This window comes from Patagioenas fasciata, chromosome 1, assembly GCF_037038585.1.
Source record: "Patagioenas fasciata isolate bPatFas1 chromosome 1, bPatFas1.hap1, whole genome shotgun sequence".
In the NCBI taxonomy this organism is placed as follows: domain Eukaryota; kingdom Metazoa; phylum Chordata; class Aves; order Columbiformes; family Columbidae; genus Patagioenas; species Patagioenas fasciata.
This window is the reverse complement of record NC_092520.1, coordinates 25,125,171-25,144,014: the sequence shown is the minus strand read 5'-3', so window position 1 is coordinate 25,144,014 and position 18,844 is coordinate 25,125,171. Positions and strand designations below refer to the sequence as shown.

Genomic DNA, 18,844 nt, shown 5'->3' with positions numbered 1-18,844 from the left:
CACTGTGCACCACATGAAGACCGGGTGGTAACAAATAGCTGCTGGCATTCTTTTTAAAGGACCTACACTATGACTGTCAGTTTATTCTACTTTTTGCAATTTGGAGGAGATTCATGAAAGAAGAATAAACTGGATCTTTGTCCAAATATTCCTTCCTGTCAGTTTTTTTTTTGTTCTATTTCCAAACTACGTAAGATACTTCTGTCATCTCACAGCTACCTAACGTTTCAGAGGAAAACCTGGAAAAACTTTCCATGCATCAAGTGCTTCTGAATCAGGACAACCTTACTGTTTAGAACATCCAGATTTGAAAATAGGGAACTAAGTACTCTATATTGTGCTTTGTAATAAAAATATTACAAGATATTATACAAATTCTCTTACTGTTCAGAAATACAAGGGTTTTTTAATTATTATTTTTACCTTGTCAGAACTAAAATATAGATTACGGAACTGTTCTTCCCTAATCAAAATAACAAGAATGTATTTAAAATATAGTCTCAAGTTAAAACAGCAGACTCCCAGAAGTTCAGTTGCATAAGGCAATTTGCAACAGACACACCTGTATGTTAAATTTGCCCAAAATATAAATAATGGCAGTTCTCTCCCTGTACAAGACCTTGTAATGCAGCTCCTTTTTCAAATATTGTGTGCTTTTTTCTATCTGGAAAATAGGTGCTATAGCGCTTCAGTGGATTATGAAATCTACTACTGTCAGTACTAAAATAAGAACCAGCAGTGCTACTCATTTTCATGCTTTAGCTGAAAACCAGTAATGTTCAGAAATACTTTTTTAATCATATTTCAACAATTTCTAATCTATTTTGATTCCAGTGACCACCCTCCCAGCAGTGAAATCTTTGCTGGCTGACACCCCTTCTGCCTCTCAGTCACATTAACACATGCCCATATTGCAAAGAGAAATAAAATAGTCATTCCTTTTCATGTCACCCCTTTGGCATATCTTACATACCACTGCCCCCTCCCACAACCTATTGCCATAGTAGCGTATCTTACAGTTTGGGAAACACTATCAAACTCCAACGCAGATTACAAGCAAAATATTCTGCATTGCATAGCAAGCAAGCCTGATTTAAAAATAAATTCAAAGTAAAGTACATATGTAGTTAGAGTTTCTTTTTACTCACAAGAGGTTCTGCCATGATGATGCGAATCTTGCGTTCGGCCTGAGTAGTGAAGTTAACAAACAAGCTCTTCAGGACATATTCGCCTGGTTTACTGTCTGGGTCAACATTGATAGGCAACATGGCTGGAGGTCCTTTTTCCCTCTGTGTACCAGAAACAGGTGGAACAGGTGGTTTGATGTATCCGTTACCAACTGGAGAAGCTGAAATGCAGAAAAGTCACTTTTACTTGTGGACAATTCAACATATCTTAGCTTTTCCAGTGACCCACTAAACCGTCAGAGCAAATCTGGAGAACAGTTGATAATCAAAGATACACACAATACATAAATACAATTTCCATGGTATAGTTATAGGTAAAATTTACATAATCTAGACTGGAAGAAGAAATCAAAGATGAAATCTTATGTATTAAAACTGAGTCGTGTTTACTATACCGCGCACACTCAATCCCCTTTTTTTACATGGTAGGACTTGCTGACACCAAACTATTTGAATAACATCCTAATTCCCTGTTCTTTATGATGTAGGCCATACCCCTAACCCAGCTGTCAAATAACAAATCTATTCTTTATTGCTCTTTTAACTTTTTTTTCTGGGAAAATGAAGAAAAAAAATCATTTGAAGTACTACAAAATGAAACATGATTAATTCAAATATTACCATTCTATGCATAAAATTTCCAAAACAAAATTCTCAGGTTTAACTCTTATTGGCGATAAAAGTTATAATGGGTCTTCACACAAGTACTGGTAGCACCCTCTGTTAGCATTGCCAGAGCCTGGCCATTAGCCCCTCTGAATGCAACGCGGGTGTTGCAATACCCATGAGCTCTGCTGGTGATGGGGCAGAGGGGCTTTAATGCAATACCAGCTCTGGAAAATATTGTGAACTAATACCATTATAGCATTTCCCTATAGCATTGCATTCCAGAGTGTCTCGTTGTATGTTGTATCCAAGTTGCAAAGAAAGAAAGAAAGAAGAATGAACTACAATGATGGATGCTGCACATCTAATGCCCTTGGCCTCTCATTTTGAGGAACAGAATTGCAACTACTACTAAAAGTAATTGTGAGCTATTAATCACATGAGGTTCTTTTAAGAATAAATGAGATTTTGCATATTTCCTAAACATTTTAACAGTTCATTGTTGCAAAAAAATGAAAAAAATAAATCCCAAAGACTATGTTATTGTTTGAGAGTATTCAAGATGTGGCAGAATCAGACCCCAAATTCATGCACTGAAAAATAAAAAAGGTGCATTGCAGAAAAGAGAACATATTTTCCTTTAGAAAAATCAAAGTTTAGAAGTCTACTATATGACTATAATGCAACACAGAAATGCTTTTGTTCACCTAGCTATTATTCTGCACAAGTAACGCATCCATACTTCACTTAGAAAATAACTCCCCTGAGTGATAAGGTACACATCGCTCTGGCACAGCAGCACCACTTCTTCCACTTCGATTGATGTTTCCTGCAAAGTTTCACTCGATTTTTGAGGGCAAAAGCATTATCACAGAGTTTTGTTGGCATTATGATTCTTTGCATAAAACCAAGTGCATTGAACTGTTCTGCATTTATATTATATAAAACTGCTTCTAAAAATACACTGTTGTTCTGAATAACAATCTACTTCAAAGCAACGAAAAAAGAGCCACCAGGGAGGAGTGTCAGCTTTACCTCTCTCCTGTCATCACCTTGGCTCTCCTAAAGTTTAAGTATGAACACAGTGGGATGCAAAGGATCAGATGCAAATTTATATGCACTATCAAATATACTAGGTAATGGAAATTTCTCCACAAATAGCTTTAGGAAGGAGCCAGACAATACTTTTACAATCACTAATATATTTGCTGAATGTGTGGTTTTGACTGGCTCACAACTATCCACGAAATCAGTTTGATCGCCAAGTGCTCAGTTAGGAAACATGGGCTTTTTTGTGAGCAGTGAAACCAATTTTCTTAAGGATTTGTGTCCTTTGTGCAGTAAAAGCCCTGCCCTCCCCCTGTCATCATCACGAGCAGACGTTCCCAGCTCCCTCTGGAGCTCCGGTCCCCAGCTGGGCAGGCAGCTGCCTGCCAGTGCCTCTGCCTGGCAAAATGCACCCAGACTGGGCCACCACAGCCACCATGGACTGGGCCACTGCAGCCACCACAAGCAGGGTCACCGTAGCCACCACAGGCTGGGCCACCACAGCCACCCTGGGCCACCGCAGCCACCACAGGCTGGGCCACCACAGCCACACTGGGCCACTGAAGCCACCATGGGCAGGGCCAATGCAGCCACCACGGGCAGGGCCAATGCAGCCACCACAGGCTGGGCTATCACAGCCACCATGGGTTGGGCCACCACAGCTACCCTGGGCCACCACAGCCACCATGGGCTGGGCCACCACAGCTAGCCTGGGCCACCGCAGCCACCACGGGCTGGGCCACTGCAACCACCACAGGCTGGGCCACCACAGCTACCACAGGCTCCTTCCTGAAGGAATCAAATAAAATGCAAACTTGTCTTCTCTTCCTCAGGCAATTTTGGTTTAAATTGGCTGCTAAGTTCAAAATGTACTACACAGGGAGAAGGAGGAGGGCTGGAAGGAAGGTGGCATGTGGGATCATGCACACCTCACAGCCTTAGGAAATTAAGTTTAAGAAATCCTAGTTGCATTACGTGAGACCTGCCAACCTTATCTTCAATCATTGTGGCATTCAGCCAAGATTTTGGGACTGGAATTTACATCCACATGGTCATTGTCAGTGGAAGCCTTTTAACAACGATGGTGTTTGGTTTGTGACACTGGCTGATCTATTTTTCTTTTTTTATTCCCATACATCCAACTGAGAATTCAATTATTCACACACTGTAAGAGAAATGCAATTATTTGTGAGATCTGTCACAGCAACAAGATTTTTTATTTCAGCACTCCTCTGAACTATCAAACTGTACAGCCTTTCCCCAAAGGAAAGTAAAAGGATATCCTGGGGGTTAACATCTATCATTGCTACACCAATGACAGCAGTTATAGAAATGATTGACATATGACACTGATTTAGTTCAAATTTTTAAAAGATCATTTTGTAGCTGCTAACTCCAACTGAGCATTTCAGTGAGGAAGTTAACATTGCCAATAGTGTGAGGGTTCCAAGTTGATCATGAGTTGGCCATGAACTACTATATACAGATTTGGCTTTCTGATCCATCTTTTTAGTTCCACTATCTCAAGCATTTGCATATGCTTGCTATTTGCATTGCAAAAATCTGGCCCAGTGACTAGAATCTGGCCCAGTGACTAGACTATCACGGACATCTATGCTGACATCTATTTAACAAAATAGATTTATTTTTCATAGATTGAGAGCCCTGCAAAGCTCAGGAAGAAAAAAAAAAGTTGCCTCTGAGACATAAAACTAAATCAAGGACTCAAAATTTAAGAAATAGCTGCATTAGAGTCATCCAAGATTGGTTGCTTTATGCTGACACATTATAATGTGGGTTAAAAACAGCAACAAAAGTGATGTGTCTAGTTTTGCCAGTGGAACACTGCCCCATTAAATAAAAGGCATAATTTTTACATGAGAAATTACAACACATAGTTTTGTACGAGCTTATGCAGAAGATATCTGGTGGGGGTGGGAGGAAGGGGTTATACTCTATTCTAAATATTTATTCCATTGACAAATTACATTTCTACTGTCTGATTTCTAATAACAAGTGTTCTACAAAGAGAAGTACCATAATGGCCCACTAAAACATCCACTTTTAATTCCTAACATATTGTAGTGTACTGGTCACCACAGAAGTACAGCATTGAAGTAAAGTCATTCCCAAGGAGGATGAGTGGTGATGAACATTCAGGAGACCACGATGACCCTGATGCCTGAGGGCTCTGCGAAAGCAGGGAATCTGTAGGTCAGTTTTAGAAAGTTGTATACACATTTAAAGCTCCTTTCCGAGGAAAAGCTGTAAAAAAGAGTAACTATGCTTCATCAACTGTAAGATGTCTGTGCCATTTTGGGGTGAAATTCTGCCTGAGAGCTACTTCTCTCAAGCAACCCATTTTGTTGTTTCCAAGATATGTTCCCTATTTTTCAACTGTACCTGCAATAAGCTGTATTTCAAATGATACTATTTTCCTACAGAATATTTTCATTTAGTTCATGCTACAACTGTAAGATTTCCTAAATGTTATGTATTTTAAAAAAACAAAACAAGGAGTAAATACGGAAGCAGCAATGCAATATCACTTACGGTTGTTGCCACAACTATATACTATTGCCACAGAAAGGATTACGGAACTAAAATCACTGCTCATTTTTTTCTGTATTGATTATTTCCCTGATCAGAGAAATAGCTGTAAAAAAGCACAGTAGTTTTAACACACATACACAGTCACTAAGCTGATAACGGGGATGAGCACAAAATTAAATTATTGTAAGAGAGTCTCTGCTATGATTTACATTACAGGTATTTTTTCTTAAAGCTGTAAGATGAAGCAAACCAACAGAACAATCACAATGCGCAAGCCAAGAGTCTGTGCTACACTGGATATAACTTCAGCCAAGCACAGTCACAGAATTTTCAGTATCTTTAAGCAGAAGAAACAGAGACTGCATTTTTCTAGTTATCTGTGTCAAATTTACACTTCAGCAACAACAAAAAAACTAGAAACACAAATCAAAAGGTATCTGCAGTATTTTCATACCTACCGAGCCCCTTTATAAAGCTGATCACGCTGGATTTTCTCCAACAGGCCACTGTAATATCCATGAGCCTGTGAATACCTGAAATGTTCCACTCCTTCAGTTAGAAAAGTTAGAATTCTTTTCTAACTAAAATAAAAAAGGAAATTAGTTGTTTCATAATCCGGGTTCATACTTCACTAGAAACTTTTCAGCACTGAGGCAGACTTTTCTTCTAGTTTTTTGGGTTTGTTTTGTAACAGACAAGTGCTGAAGACCTACAATGTGTGAGCTTGAGCAGGCCTCCGGATCAGATCAGCCTTTCCATAACCAAAGGGGTAATTTTTAGCTTCAGCATATGATGATGACCACTCACGGAGTGGCTGCATGTCTATATTTATCCACAAGTACATACTATGCTGACAGATTAGCGAAACTACTTCAGGCACTCCAAGAACATGAGACAGGATAATGGAGTTCGACATAAACAAACCACGCATATCAAACACACGTATTATCATACAATCCAAGCTGAAAGCAATTAGTATAGAAATGCAAAGCACGGAGACAACACAGGATGGGTTTTGTTTTGTAACTAAGGTATTTTGGCCAAAAATACATACAGTTTAAACTCCTTGCAATAAAACCAACAAAATATCTCTTCTTTTCCCATGCCAAGAGTCAGGGATAAAACACATACCTCCAAGGATAATTGTATATCTGCTGAAATAACTCTTAAGAAAATGTGCTTTGTTTTAAAGCTGAAATTATAATATTAAAATGAAAGCACATTATTTAAGAAAGTGTGAAGAATTTCATTTGCACAGAAATGGTACATGTGCCAAGGTTACCAAAAGGTGGCTGTTTCACCCTTTGAAGGAGATCATTCCCAACTAGTTTGAGCTTGAAAGACAAAGAGAATAAAATTCAGGGGAATTTTTTGTTGAAAGAAACAAATGAAAAGCCTAGCAGTTCCATTTTTATCTTGGTGAAAGAAATTGTAGGATTCCCAAGGAAAATGTTATTCCAGAATATTAGTAAGATGCAGTAGTAGCATTGCTTTAATGCAAGTATTATTTTCCTAATTTATAATTCATTTGCATATTTCAATGAGAAATAACCATAACGGAATAAAGTTAACCAATAAAATGTAATATTAATGACTTGCAATACATACGATAGGAAATAAAGTTCTTTAAAGTACAGGACTTTATGATGAGCAATTGATGCTACCAATGGCTGATCTTTTTGTGTTTCTGACACTGTCTTAGGTGAATTTACAATCAAAAATGAAAGATCAGGAAGAATTCAGTGCACGTCTTAGTCCCACATCCAGACTATTTGCAAAGCCTAACTCTTGACAGAGAATCCATTTTGTGCAATACGAATCTTGGCCTACATATTTGTTTACTCGTTATTTTCCAGGTTTTGTTCAAAGAGTTGATAAAACAGGGAGTAAATATACCCTTTTTAAGACACCCCTCCCTGCTTCTCAACTGCATGCTTACCAAAATACAATTTAAACTAATTATTAAAATAAATATAAGAAAATGTGGCTGTATGGCCAATTTCTAAGGTTCATATGAAAGCTGCAGTATGAATCTGCCACAAGCATTAGCACTGCAGACACAGTTTTGCTTCTCTGGTGCTGGAATCCATGCACACTTCCAGCGGGGGCGCGCATCCTCCTAGGGATGGGATGGAGAGATCAGTAATTATCGTTTGCATATGTATGTCCCAGGCAGAGAGCATCAACTGTGGAGCACTGATACCACACTCAACTGAATGTACTGCTGCAAAGCTTCCTCTATGAAAAAAAAAATAAATAAAATAAACAGGAAACAAAATATGTAGGCAAATATTCATATTGCATGAAATTGATTCTCTGGGAATGCTCATTTGCAGGTGAGGGAATTCTTTGCAGTGAGAAATTCATTCAATGACAGCAGTATGTAGACTGAGACAGGACAGACAGGCACATACAGACAATAATGCATGAGAGAGCCTATATTGCAAAAAGCTCAAACATACTTTCCACCGTAGTAGAACAATTTTTTCTCCAAAACTACCCATAACTGAAATCTCAGTGAACTTGTAGTTTAAAACTCTAGACTCTGAAAAATCTATCTAAAAGTATTGTTTAAGTAAGTACTGGGAAAAGACTCTAGGTCATTCTGTGCTGCTGTTTGGACACAAGAACATGACATAAAATTATCCCAACTCATCCTGTCTTTCAAAAACCTGTTTAATCCAAATACAGGAGTCTTCAGGAAGAGTTACTGTGGTTGACCAACTGGGTAAATGATGTGCAGTGTAACAAAGATAAAACCCAACAATTCCATGCAAAACAAAAGCCATGAATCTCTGTGCCAGAAGAAATATTATCTGGTCTAGAAGATAAAAGAAAAGAGGCCATGAGATCAGCAGTGAAAAGTATAAAAGAAGATCAAGATTCTGGAGCAAAATATCTCATGCTGAAAACTGGTCTGAAGTGAACAACAACTGATTTGGAAGGATTTCCAAAAAGGTGGTGAGGGATGATAAAAGCTCTTCCAAATGGAAATTCTCAAACGACTTGATTATACTTAAACTATAAGGGAGAAAATGCAATTTTATAAATTTCAGATTCCTCTGTTTCTTTAAGAGACATGCCTCAGGAGAGTAATTAGTGTAAACTGGTATGAAGGAGGAGAGAGGGAGGTGATCTCTTCGGTGATAAAGGTATTCCAGGATTTCGTCACAGATTTAACTGAGATAAGACCAATACTTAAAATTCTTTCTGTCTGAAGACTTTGTGAAAAAATGCAGTTGCCAGGTTCAGATATATTTATGCCATTCTTTTCAGAATACTTCAACTACAGAAGACAGTTCCAACCCCTGCAGATTTGGCTGGGCAATCCTCCTCCATGCTTTCTACCCCTTTTACCACAACAAGAGAGTGAAAATTCTACGTGAACACAAGGAACAGCAAAGCCAGACAACAGGAGACTGATCAGTGCATCCACTAAGAAGTGGCAGAGTTGTCAGCAAAATGTAACCTTTGGCCAATCAAACTGCACTAGCCAAGAAAAAGGAGACTTAAACCCCTTTTGTGTGTGTGTGCGTGCACACGTGCATGCCGTTCTTCAATTATTTTCCAGTGTCTTCAGCGATGTTATGAAACAGCAGGCCTAAAACAGACCATCTGATATCCTCAGTGAGACTGATCATTTCAGGACTTAAGGCTGTGGGGATGCTCTTCTCTGCATATCTACAAAGAACTCAAATGCTCATTTTACTCACATATCTTCATGAAGCAGCCATCTTCTGAGGTGAACCCCATTAGGAAATAAGCAGTTTAATATAGATATTATGCCCAAGCTCAGGAAAACATCAGAACAGTCCTTACACACACTGACAGGTCTTATTTGAGAAGGATGTACAAGGTGAAGTGCCTGTTAGCTTTGAAGCTAAGGATCTTCTTCAGTCTGGTACCTTGGAAAGATTAAAACAATGGCTTTGGCTTTACGAGCCACTACCAACCTTCTGGCCCTCGCATCCCAGGTGCTGCAGGCAGGTGTTCGGCTCTGTAACCCTCACTGTGCACTGCCGGTCACTGACAGGGGACCCTGGAGAGGAAAGTGGTGGGTGGACCACTTTTTCTCCTCCCGTGAGAGACTGTGTCTCTCTATGCAGGGAATTCAAGACTGACGACTGCCAAAACAAACAGGAAATCCTATCATATATGTCCATCCACTTTCTAAAGTCCTTTTCACTGACTTGGCAAAGCTCCTAGTAACTATGATCCTGCAAGATGGAGACTTTCCCTTTCTCTTTCTCCCAAGTTGCAGGTCAGGGTTGAGCAGCTTAACAATGTTCTCTAAGCTCTCATCTCAGAAGCCTGCAAGACATCTGAGTGAGGCAGGAAAGCAATTCTCCTTCCTGCTTATTCTCTTTGCTCACCATTTCTTTTTCTGCTCCTTTCCCTCTAGATCATTATTGCCTTGTTTACACACACCACCATGCTGAAGATATGTGGGGATCTAGGCATGCAACATAAAGATTTTTAGCTGCACTGATTTTTAGAATTTGATTGGTTTATTATAAGATTAAGGACTGAAAAAGCTAAATGACATGGGAAATCTCGTGGACAATTTGAAAACTTCTTACTAAAGGAAACATCTGTGTTGTTTCTGATGGGATCCAAATCAAACATAAATACCTTCTGACTTTTTGTGTTTTATATGGTAATGGCATGCTGCCTCTCTGAAGGCTGACTGAAGATTAACAAGATACTTTCAAAATACTGGTATATTTTCTAGATAAATTTGCAAGTTTTGTTATATTTGCCAGTTATTCCTAAAGTAAAAACTTCACATAGAGTGGAAAGATATACTGAGATCATCACTTTAACTGATTTTTAAAAATTAAAACAAAGGCTTATTTCTGAAACGACACCAGAATTTCTTTGGGCTCAAACAGAGCTTAAACAACATTTTATTTTAAGTAAAGATGTTCATACTCTTATTTTATACTTTTTAGGTGCTAGGGAAAAAAAATAGCCTCCTCTTTGGTTTTGTTGGATCAGAAAATAGCTTCCTGTAAGATTTTTAGACAGATGTTTTGTTGGGTTTGCTTTCCTTTTCAGAGACAGGGAGATGAAGATATTCCTGACGTTCTGTGGTTGATGGGTGTTAGCGGAAGAATTATTTTTAGGGAACCTGGAAAAGTGCCGAGGAAGCACAAGGCTAAAACAGTCTGATATAGAGAAGGAACAGTTACTTCCAAAAGAGGGAGCAGCAAACAGGGAGGATGTGACCTGCATCTTCCTTCACTACACATTTTCCCTTAGAGAGAGTATGCTTTTCCTTTTCCCCTTAAGTGTTTTACAATAAAACTGTCAAGAGACTGGACAAGATGGAATTTTTATAGGATTATAAATTCTTTATTTTTTCCTACAGAAAGACATTACATGCTTGCATCTGAGTCCTATTCCAATTTCAATAGCTACCTCAGATGTTAGTACTGGAACCCTCCCTGAATTGTCTGTTTGTCCACGCTTGCTCTTCCAAACCACTGACAAATGTTGGTTCGTGCTGTTAAAAAAAACCCGATGTGTTTCACTGGAATGAAAACAGCACATCAGTTACGGATTACATGGTTTCTGTGCAATGTACACATATGAATGAAAATGCAGGTGTGTTGTAATGCACTTGTGCAAACATGAGTGGTACTTTATCACTGGTGCACAAAAATAAGCAGCCTGTAGATCATTTCCTTCTGAAATCGCAGAGTCTGAACAGTCCTACTATGCATCCACTGTTCAACGACTAAGAGTTGATTTCCTACAGAGTCTTGCTTATTTCATACCATAGCAAATAGGATGGCATGTTTAGTTATGTTTCAAAGTGTAGTAGTACATTGAAGAAAAATCTTTAAAACTGTAGTTGCTTCCTTGACCTCATCACAGTATCACAGTATGTTTGGGATTGGAAGGGACCTCAAAAGATCATCTAGTCCAATCCCCCTGCTGGAGCAGGAACGCCTAGGTGAGGTCACACAGGAATGTGTCCAGGCGGGCTTTGAATGTCTCCAGGGAAGGAGACTCCACAACCTCCCTGGGTAGCCTGTTCCAGTGCTCTGTTACCCTCACTGAGAAGAAGTTCTTTCTCAAATTTAAGTGGAACCTCTTGTGTTCCAGCTTGATCCCATTGCCCCTTGTCCTATCATTGTTTGCCACTGAGAAGAGCCTGACTCCATCCTCATGGCACTCACCCTTTATATATTTATAAACATTAATAAGGTCACCCCTCAGTCTCCTCTTCTCCAAACTAAAGAGCCCCAGCTCCCTCAGCCTTTCTTCATAAGGGAGATGCTCCACTCCCTTAATCATCTTTGTTGCCCTACGCTGGACCCTCTCCAGCAGTTCCCTGTCCTTCTTGAACTGAGGGGCCCAGAACTGAACACAATATTCCAGATGGGGTCTCACCAGGGCGGAGTAGAGGGGAAGGAGGACCTCTCTCGATCTACTGACCACCCCCCTTGTAATACACCCAAGGATGCCATTAGCCTTCCTGGCCACAAGGGCACAGTGCTGGCTCACGGTCATCCTGTTGTCCACCAGGACCCCCAGGTCCCTTTCCCCTACACTGCTCTCTAATAGGTCATGCCCCAACCTATACTGGAACTTGGGATTGTTCCTGCCCAGATGCAGGACTCTACACTTTCCCTTGTTAAATTCCATCAGATTATCCCCCGCCCAACTCTCCAGCCTGTCCAGGTCCCGCTGGATGGCAGCACAGCCTTCTGGCGTGTCAGCCACTCCTCCCAGCTTAGTGTCATCAGCAAACTTGCTGATAGTACACTCAATTCCCTCGTCTAAATCATTAATGAATATATTGAATAATATTGGCCCCAGTACTGACCCCTGAGGCACTCCACTAGATACTGGCCTCCAACTGGACTCCGCACCATTGACCACCACTCTCTGGCTTCTCTCTTTAAGCCAGTTTGCAACCCACCTCACTACTCTATTGTCGAGACCACACCTCCTCAATTTAGCTGTGAGGATGCTGTGAGGGACTGTGTCAAAGGCTTTACTGAAGTCAAGGTAGACCACATCCACCGCTCTGCCATCATCCATCCACCTTGTTACATTCTCATAAAAGGCTATGAGGTTGGTCAAGCATGACTTACCCTTGGTAAAGCCATGCTGACTGCCCCTAATGACCCTCTTATCCCTGATGTGCCTTGAGATGGCACCAAGGATAAGCTGTTCCATTACTTTCCCAGGGACAGAGGTGAGGCTGACCGGTCTATAATTACCCGGGTCCTCCTTCTTGCCCTTTTTAAAGACTGGAGTGACATTTGCTTTCCTCCAATCCTCGGGCACCTCTCCCGTTTCCCAAGACTTGGCAAAAATGATGGATAGCGGTCTAGCAATGACTTCAGCCAGCTCCCTCAGCACCCGCGGATGCATCCCATCTGGACCCATGGATTTATGGACGTCCAGACTACTTAATTGTTCCCTAACCCAGTCCTCATCGACTAAAGCAAACTCCTCCATTAACCTGGCTTCATCCGGGGTCTCAGGGGTACAGGGTTCCCCAGGACATCCTCCAGCGGAGTAGACAGAGACAAAGGCGGCATTCAGCAATTCTGCCTTCTCTGTGTCTTCTGCCACCAGGGCACCCACCTCATTCATCAGTGGGCCTACATTGCCTCTGGTATTAGTTTTATCTGCTATGTATTTGATGCACCTTCTGATGCACCTGATCTACTCTATGGCTGCCTTTTAGGGAAAGGTTCAAATGCAGCCACCTACAAGTCAAACATCAAATTTGATCTATCCACCTAGGCTCCCAGTAGAGGAAATCAAGAGAGAAGATTTCTAGGTGATTCAGCTTAAGACTGAATAAATCACTTTCTAGAGGTGCCTATCACTTGTCAGTGATTACTGAAGGAGAACTGACAACAAAAATATGCATCCAAGGTTATCAGAGATGACTCGTACTCCTGAGGCTCTAAACTCTTCAAGAGCATCTTGTACAGACTGAACAGCATCATGGTGCATTTCAGCTGCTGCCGACAAGGATTTATACCCTGCTAGTGTGGGTGGAAAATGGCACAATACCAGCAGTAAACCAAGGCACAAGCTGGCACTGGGAACTGGCAAGCTAAGCCTTCACAGACCGAGAAGACTTTCACAAAATTTTGTGAAGATTTCTGTGATGAAACCATAGGAGTGACATGTGTGTATAAAGACTAACATGAGAATAAGTCAGATATCCATTTCTGTTTCCCTCTACAGTGGAGCATACGAAGTAACATCTATAGAAAGAAAATGAGAGAAAAAAATTTGCAGCCAAAATCTGGATTAATAATTATCATTATCAATCCCCTACTTTATGTGTGATTGAATCATTATTGTCATTACTGGCTGCAGCAGCACACTCACAACATTGTCTATCTTCTATATTAAATTAAACACTATTTGTCCTCTTTGCTTACAGACAAGCCAACGCACAATGTTGTCTTCTTCTATTAGCCACACGCCATGATGATGCTGTAGTATCTAATAACGCTTTATTAACATGACATTAACAACTCTTTCTTTGAAAGTGGAGTTCACTTGTTTCTTAGTCACAAACCTAAAGGCAAATGTAAATGTTTGCTGCTTTGCTAGACTCAGACTCCAGCACATAAATATTTCTTATGGTGACTCTGGAATGTGAAACCAGGAGGGACAAGATAAGGACTTCGACCATCCCCATGAGCTCAGTGAGAGTTTTTGGAAGTTTAGCCTGAGTAAAGCTGCTGACTGAAAAACTTCTACTTGAACAGATGATGAACAAAGCACACAGAATTCGGCTCCTGACCAAGGGACCTTCTGCATGACCAGACAGTCGCAAACACCAAACTCAACATTCACAGGACATTGCTCTCAACATGGTCAGTGGGCCATGACAGAAAACTTCTCTATATTGAAATGTCTAAATGTTTTGGAATAAGTGACTGCCAGAAATAAATTATTAAATTTGGGGAGGAACAGGCACCTATAGGGATGAGCTCTGCACCAGTTAGGTATGAAAATAAAGAAAGAATCCTAATGTTAACATTAGATTTTCCAAATAAACAGTTTAAACACTGAGAAAACAGAGTCATGCCTTAGAAAAACTGGAGAGCCTAATTACATCTGAAAATAATAAAAATTATTCATTTTATGAGATACTCCAAGGGAAATTCAGTGTTTCTGAGGGCTGAGACAAAACCAATGTTGTATCAGGTTTTTTTTTAAGTGTCAGCAAGAACAATCCAGGCAAGCACAACATAGTTGGCCTCATATTCATCCTGGAATGGCTGGATTTTATGAATAAGGAACCAAAGTACAATAATGCAATGCCATACCCATAGGTTTATGAAAAGTATTTTTTTTTAAACTAACTGTATCTTTCTACGAGATTATGTATTTGGTTAACAAAGTTAAAAGTGTAGTCTTGTATTTGTGTTTGGCAATTGGATTGGTATATTATCAAACTGTAAAATGGAAACAACAAAATCAACGTTCAGAATCAAAACAGATTAAAAACTATGTAATATATACTTCTCAACATCGATCTTGGGAGAAAAACACCCTAATGAATGCAATTCTGGTGGAGGTATAGAGACCAGTTCTTGTTCTTGTACTGTTTATCCTTGCTGCTAATGACACAAATCAGAAACATTTCTATGAAGTTTACAGGCAAGATGCAAATTAAGAGCGATAGAGAGAAAAAATGGTAAAAAGGTCCTTCTCCTTTGAACAGCATTTTGAAAACTAAATGCAGGCAGGGAATATATAAGACATTAATTCTAACCTATGGAGAAGTGCATGGCCAGAGACAAAGAATGCACACCGCACAGACAGAATAAGGCTTTCTATTCCGGGGAAGCGCCGATTATGAAAAAAGGCCAGGATGACTAATGTGTCGAAAACAGGCTGCTATTCTTGTGACCTGAAGAGCTATGGAGAGGCTTTTCAAGCAGGATAAACAAAAGCAAAAGCAAGAAAAGTTGTACTGCTTCACTGCCAGTGTCTCTGCAAACACCGCTGGATGCTCAGGCCTGTTCTGGTGTCTGCAGCTTGAGAAAGATGCTGAGGAACTAGCAAACATTCAAGAAACACAACTATAACCAATAACTGGAAAACTTGCCTTAAAGCTTAGTTTAGTCTGACCCTGAGAAAGCTACACAGGCATTTAATCATATCTTCTAATGACAGGAATTCACACCTATTGCACCTACAACGGCAGCTATTTGCAAAACATATTTACACGCAGCCTCTCAGCCCAAAATGCCTTTTCAGACAACACAAGCACTGGGGCACTCCCAAGGTGTGATTCATCGCCTCCTAACAAACATGTCTAAAGCACCTCATCTGAACTGGACCCTGAAAATGTGTATTTCTCTCCACTGGCTATCAGGAAAGGCCCGCGTGACTATGTCAGGTGTAATATAAACACTGAAAGTTAGGTGAGATGACTTCCATGCCTGTTACACATGAATATGAGGAAGAGAAATTTGCTATTAGACAGCTTTTGCTTTGGTAACATCCATTGTCTGGAATTTTAAACTAGGCAAATGCATTAAAGAAGTTAAACACAAAGGGAAGGCTATTAATCGCCAGAATGCTATTAAGGCTGGTGCTGATTCTCCCATTAGTGGAAATTTTAAAATAAGATTTTTTTTTTTAAGATGTGCTCAAACAGAAATTAATTCAGAGAAGCCATAAAGCCGGCTCTATGAGGAGAACAGATTGGATGACACAATGCTTTTTCTGGTTGTATAATTTATGACTCATTGAATACATTAGTAGAAAGCATATTGCTGAGAACAATATTTCATTGGTAAAAGTAGGATACAGATGTTCTGAGAAGGATTCTTCTATCTCTAATCCTGATAACATCAAGAAGCAGAAGTCTGAATGTCTATCTTGATTTCTCTTTTCACATCCAGGTATAAATATAATGTGTGTGATCAGAGTATCTTTGTTATATATGTAATAATTTTCTGACATGATGGTTTGCTTGTCAAACATGATTTGCCAAAATAGAAGCTGACTGTAAGGGTTTTTTTGTAGAATAAGCCTCAGGGGAACATGAAAGTGGGGGCAAATTTGAGATGATTCAATTTTTAGGGAATATTTTAAAGAAAAAGTACATTGCCAGAATAATTTACAAATATATCTTCTAACTAAAACTGATAACCTTGCAAAGCAGTGGTCAGCCTTAAGAGAATGCTCATACAGACAAGGGAAGCTCTCTGAAGGTGTGGTGATGTGCTCAGGGAAGCCATATTCCACTCTCTGAGTGGTTGTCTGAGGAGCACAGAAGAACCATGGCAGAAATACGATTATTGAAAGAATGTTCATGTGCACATGAAGACAGACTGTCCTGAGAATTGGGAAAAGGCTAAAATCACATCTTTGTGTGTGTGTGTGTGTGTGTGTGTGTGTGTTACAGATCACCAACAAATGCCAGGTCATCTGCTACAGAACAAAGCTGAATCTATATAAAGATTCAAGGCCTCTTCCTTCTATAGTAGCACAATCTGAAAAAACATTCAGTTCCATACTTGAGTGTATAATAAAGGCTGTGGTAATGCTGTTTGCATTACAGAATTATGTGTTCCACCTATTGAACATAATTTTCTTCCTTCTCCTCTTGTGGCACCTAAGAAGTTCACCATATCTAATAAATTGTCCTGATCCAAAGGGAACTTCATAAGCTGGAGCTGAGGCTCCAAGGGGCAGGAGTGCTCAGAAGACAGACACATTTCCAGCATTAAGCAAATAGGCTGGAATTGTTGTGTTTAAAAATGCTGATTCCTGCTGCAGAAAGCAGAACAATACCAACCTGAAAAATGCATAAATGGTTTTGCAAATAGGTGTGGAATCAAAAACATAAAGAGGCTAGGCAATGTTTGGCAATGCTGTTCCATAAACTGTGATCTTACCATAAATTGTATTAGTTACAAACATCAGCTGTTGTTATGGGGCATCACTTCGCATCAGACACAATGACAAGCTATATTAGCATAATGGGTTATTATTCCCACATCCGTGTGATCAGTACTGCATGGCAACCCAATGATAATAAACGGCTTTGTCAGCAAGAAAGCACGTACGAAACTATATAAAGCAGAACATCAAGTACCTTAAATGGTACATGAGGCTGCTAATAAACTAAAGAACTTAAACATCAGCATTTACATTTCTTTCCATACATACACAGAAAAAAGCACTGAAATTTTCGGTACACACTCAGCTGTCCATTGTCATTGTGTGGACTTGGTATTTTCAACACGCTTTTACTCAGGGCTCAACACAGTTGAGATACTGGGTGTTTAAACCTGGACTGTGGGACACAAACCAGAAAACTGACCCAAATGTTCAGGTTCCCAGTGAGTCCAGCAGCAGCTCAGAACTGGATCCCAACAGCCACCCTGGGCCCAACACCTCCTGGGACATGTCCCCACATGGACCTGGCAGTGTGGGCCACTTCAGATGTGCAAAGCAGAGCACAGAAGCAGCTCCTCTCCTTCTCCACTTGCCTGTAACTGCTTCTTAAGTAACAGCTTAATGGCTGGAGTACTCCCCCAGAATGTGATAGCTTTGGGTTAGATGCTTAATTAAACCTCAGGGTTCTGAACTCTCATCTCCCACCTTCTTGGAGAGCACGCCCAGTTTTCGGCTCATGTTCTGCTTGTTTGAGGTTTGTCAAATTTGAAGAAAGAATTCAGTGTGCATTGAATGAGAGATGAAATGCAACAGCAAGCATGGATCTAGCTCAGTAGTTGCCACTCAATCAATGAGTGACAATCACTAAAAACTGTGATAGATTAAATTATAATAAAAAGTAACATTAAACAATAAAGGTATTTCGGCAAGGGAGTACCTACCTCGGCAAATTAACTTTTGTTCTTGTCACTCTGTGTTAGATACACTTCACTAATGCCTCCACATTAGATCCTTCAGAAATTTATACCTGGTTTCTGCCTGAGCCTGAGCCATGCTAAATAATTTCTCCTTGAAAGAGACGGTCATTGATCACACTGATCATTTGTGTCATAAGAAATTTAATGATTGAAGATAATTTTCTGTATTAATTAGCAAGATATAATTTGTGATATATATTTACACACACAAATATTTAACAATAATGTATCTATTTAAACCTTCCAGCCAAATGTTTCGAACTCTACTTCTATAAAGTAGGTAAATTGTAAACATGCCAAACATAACAAATGTAAACTATATCAAGTTGAAATGTCATTTCTGGATTTAATATTATAAAAATGAAAACTTTATAATGAAAAGCCATGCCCTGAGGATAATGCCACAATATAAATGTAATCTCTAAAATACATGTCATCTCAATCAGGCAGGCTTTAGGAGAATTTACCAGTAAGGTTGAAATTTGGTATGTAAATGTTTAGGATATATGCTGGCTGTACAAGAGGATCTGACTAGTATTATACACCCCTTTGTACTTAACTGAGAAA

The 18,844-nt window shown here is 39.7% G+C and overlaps 1 protein-coding gene across 2 annotated transcripts in view; it reads right to left on the bottom strand.

Annotated features, from left to right (window-relative positions):
* FRY (FRY microtubule binding protein) overlaps window positions 1–18,844 on the bottom strand; it is a 186,051-nt gene that overhangs the window by 129,097 nt on the left and 38,110 nt on the right. For both annotated transcript variants that reach the window (XM_071804672.1, XM_065829999.2), the window contains one exon: window positions 1,149–1,348. In XM_071804672.1, the coding sequence (XP_071660773.1) occupies window positions 1,149–1,348 (200 nt within the window). The remainder of the gene's footprint in view (window positions 1–1,148; window positions 1,349–18,844) is intronic.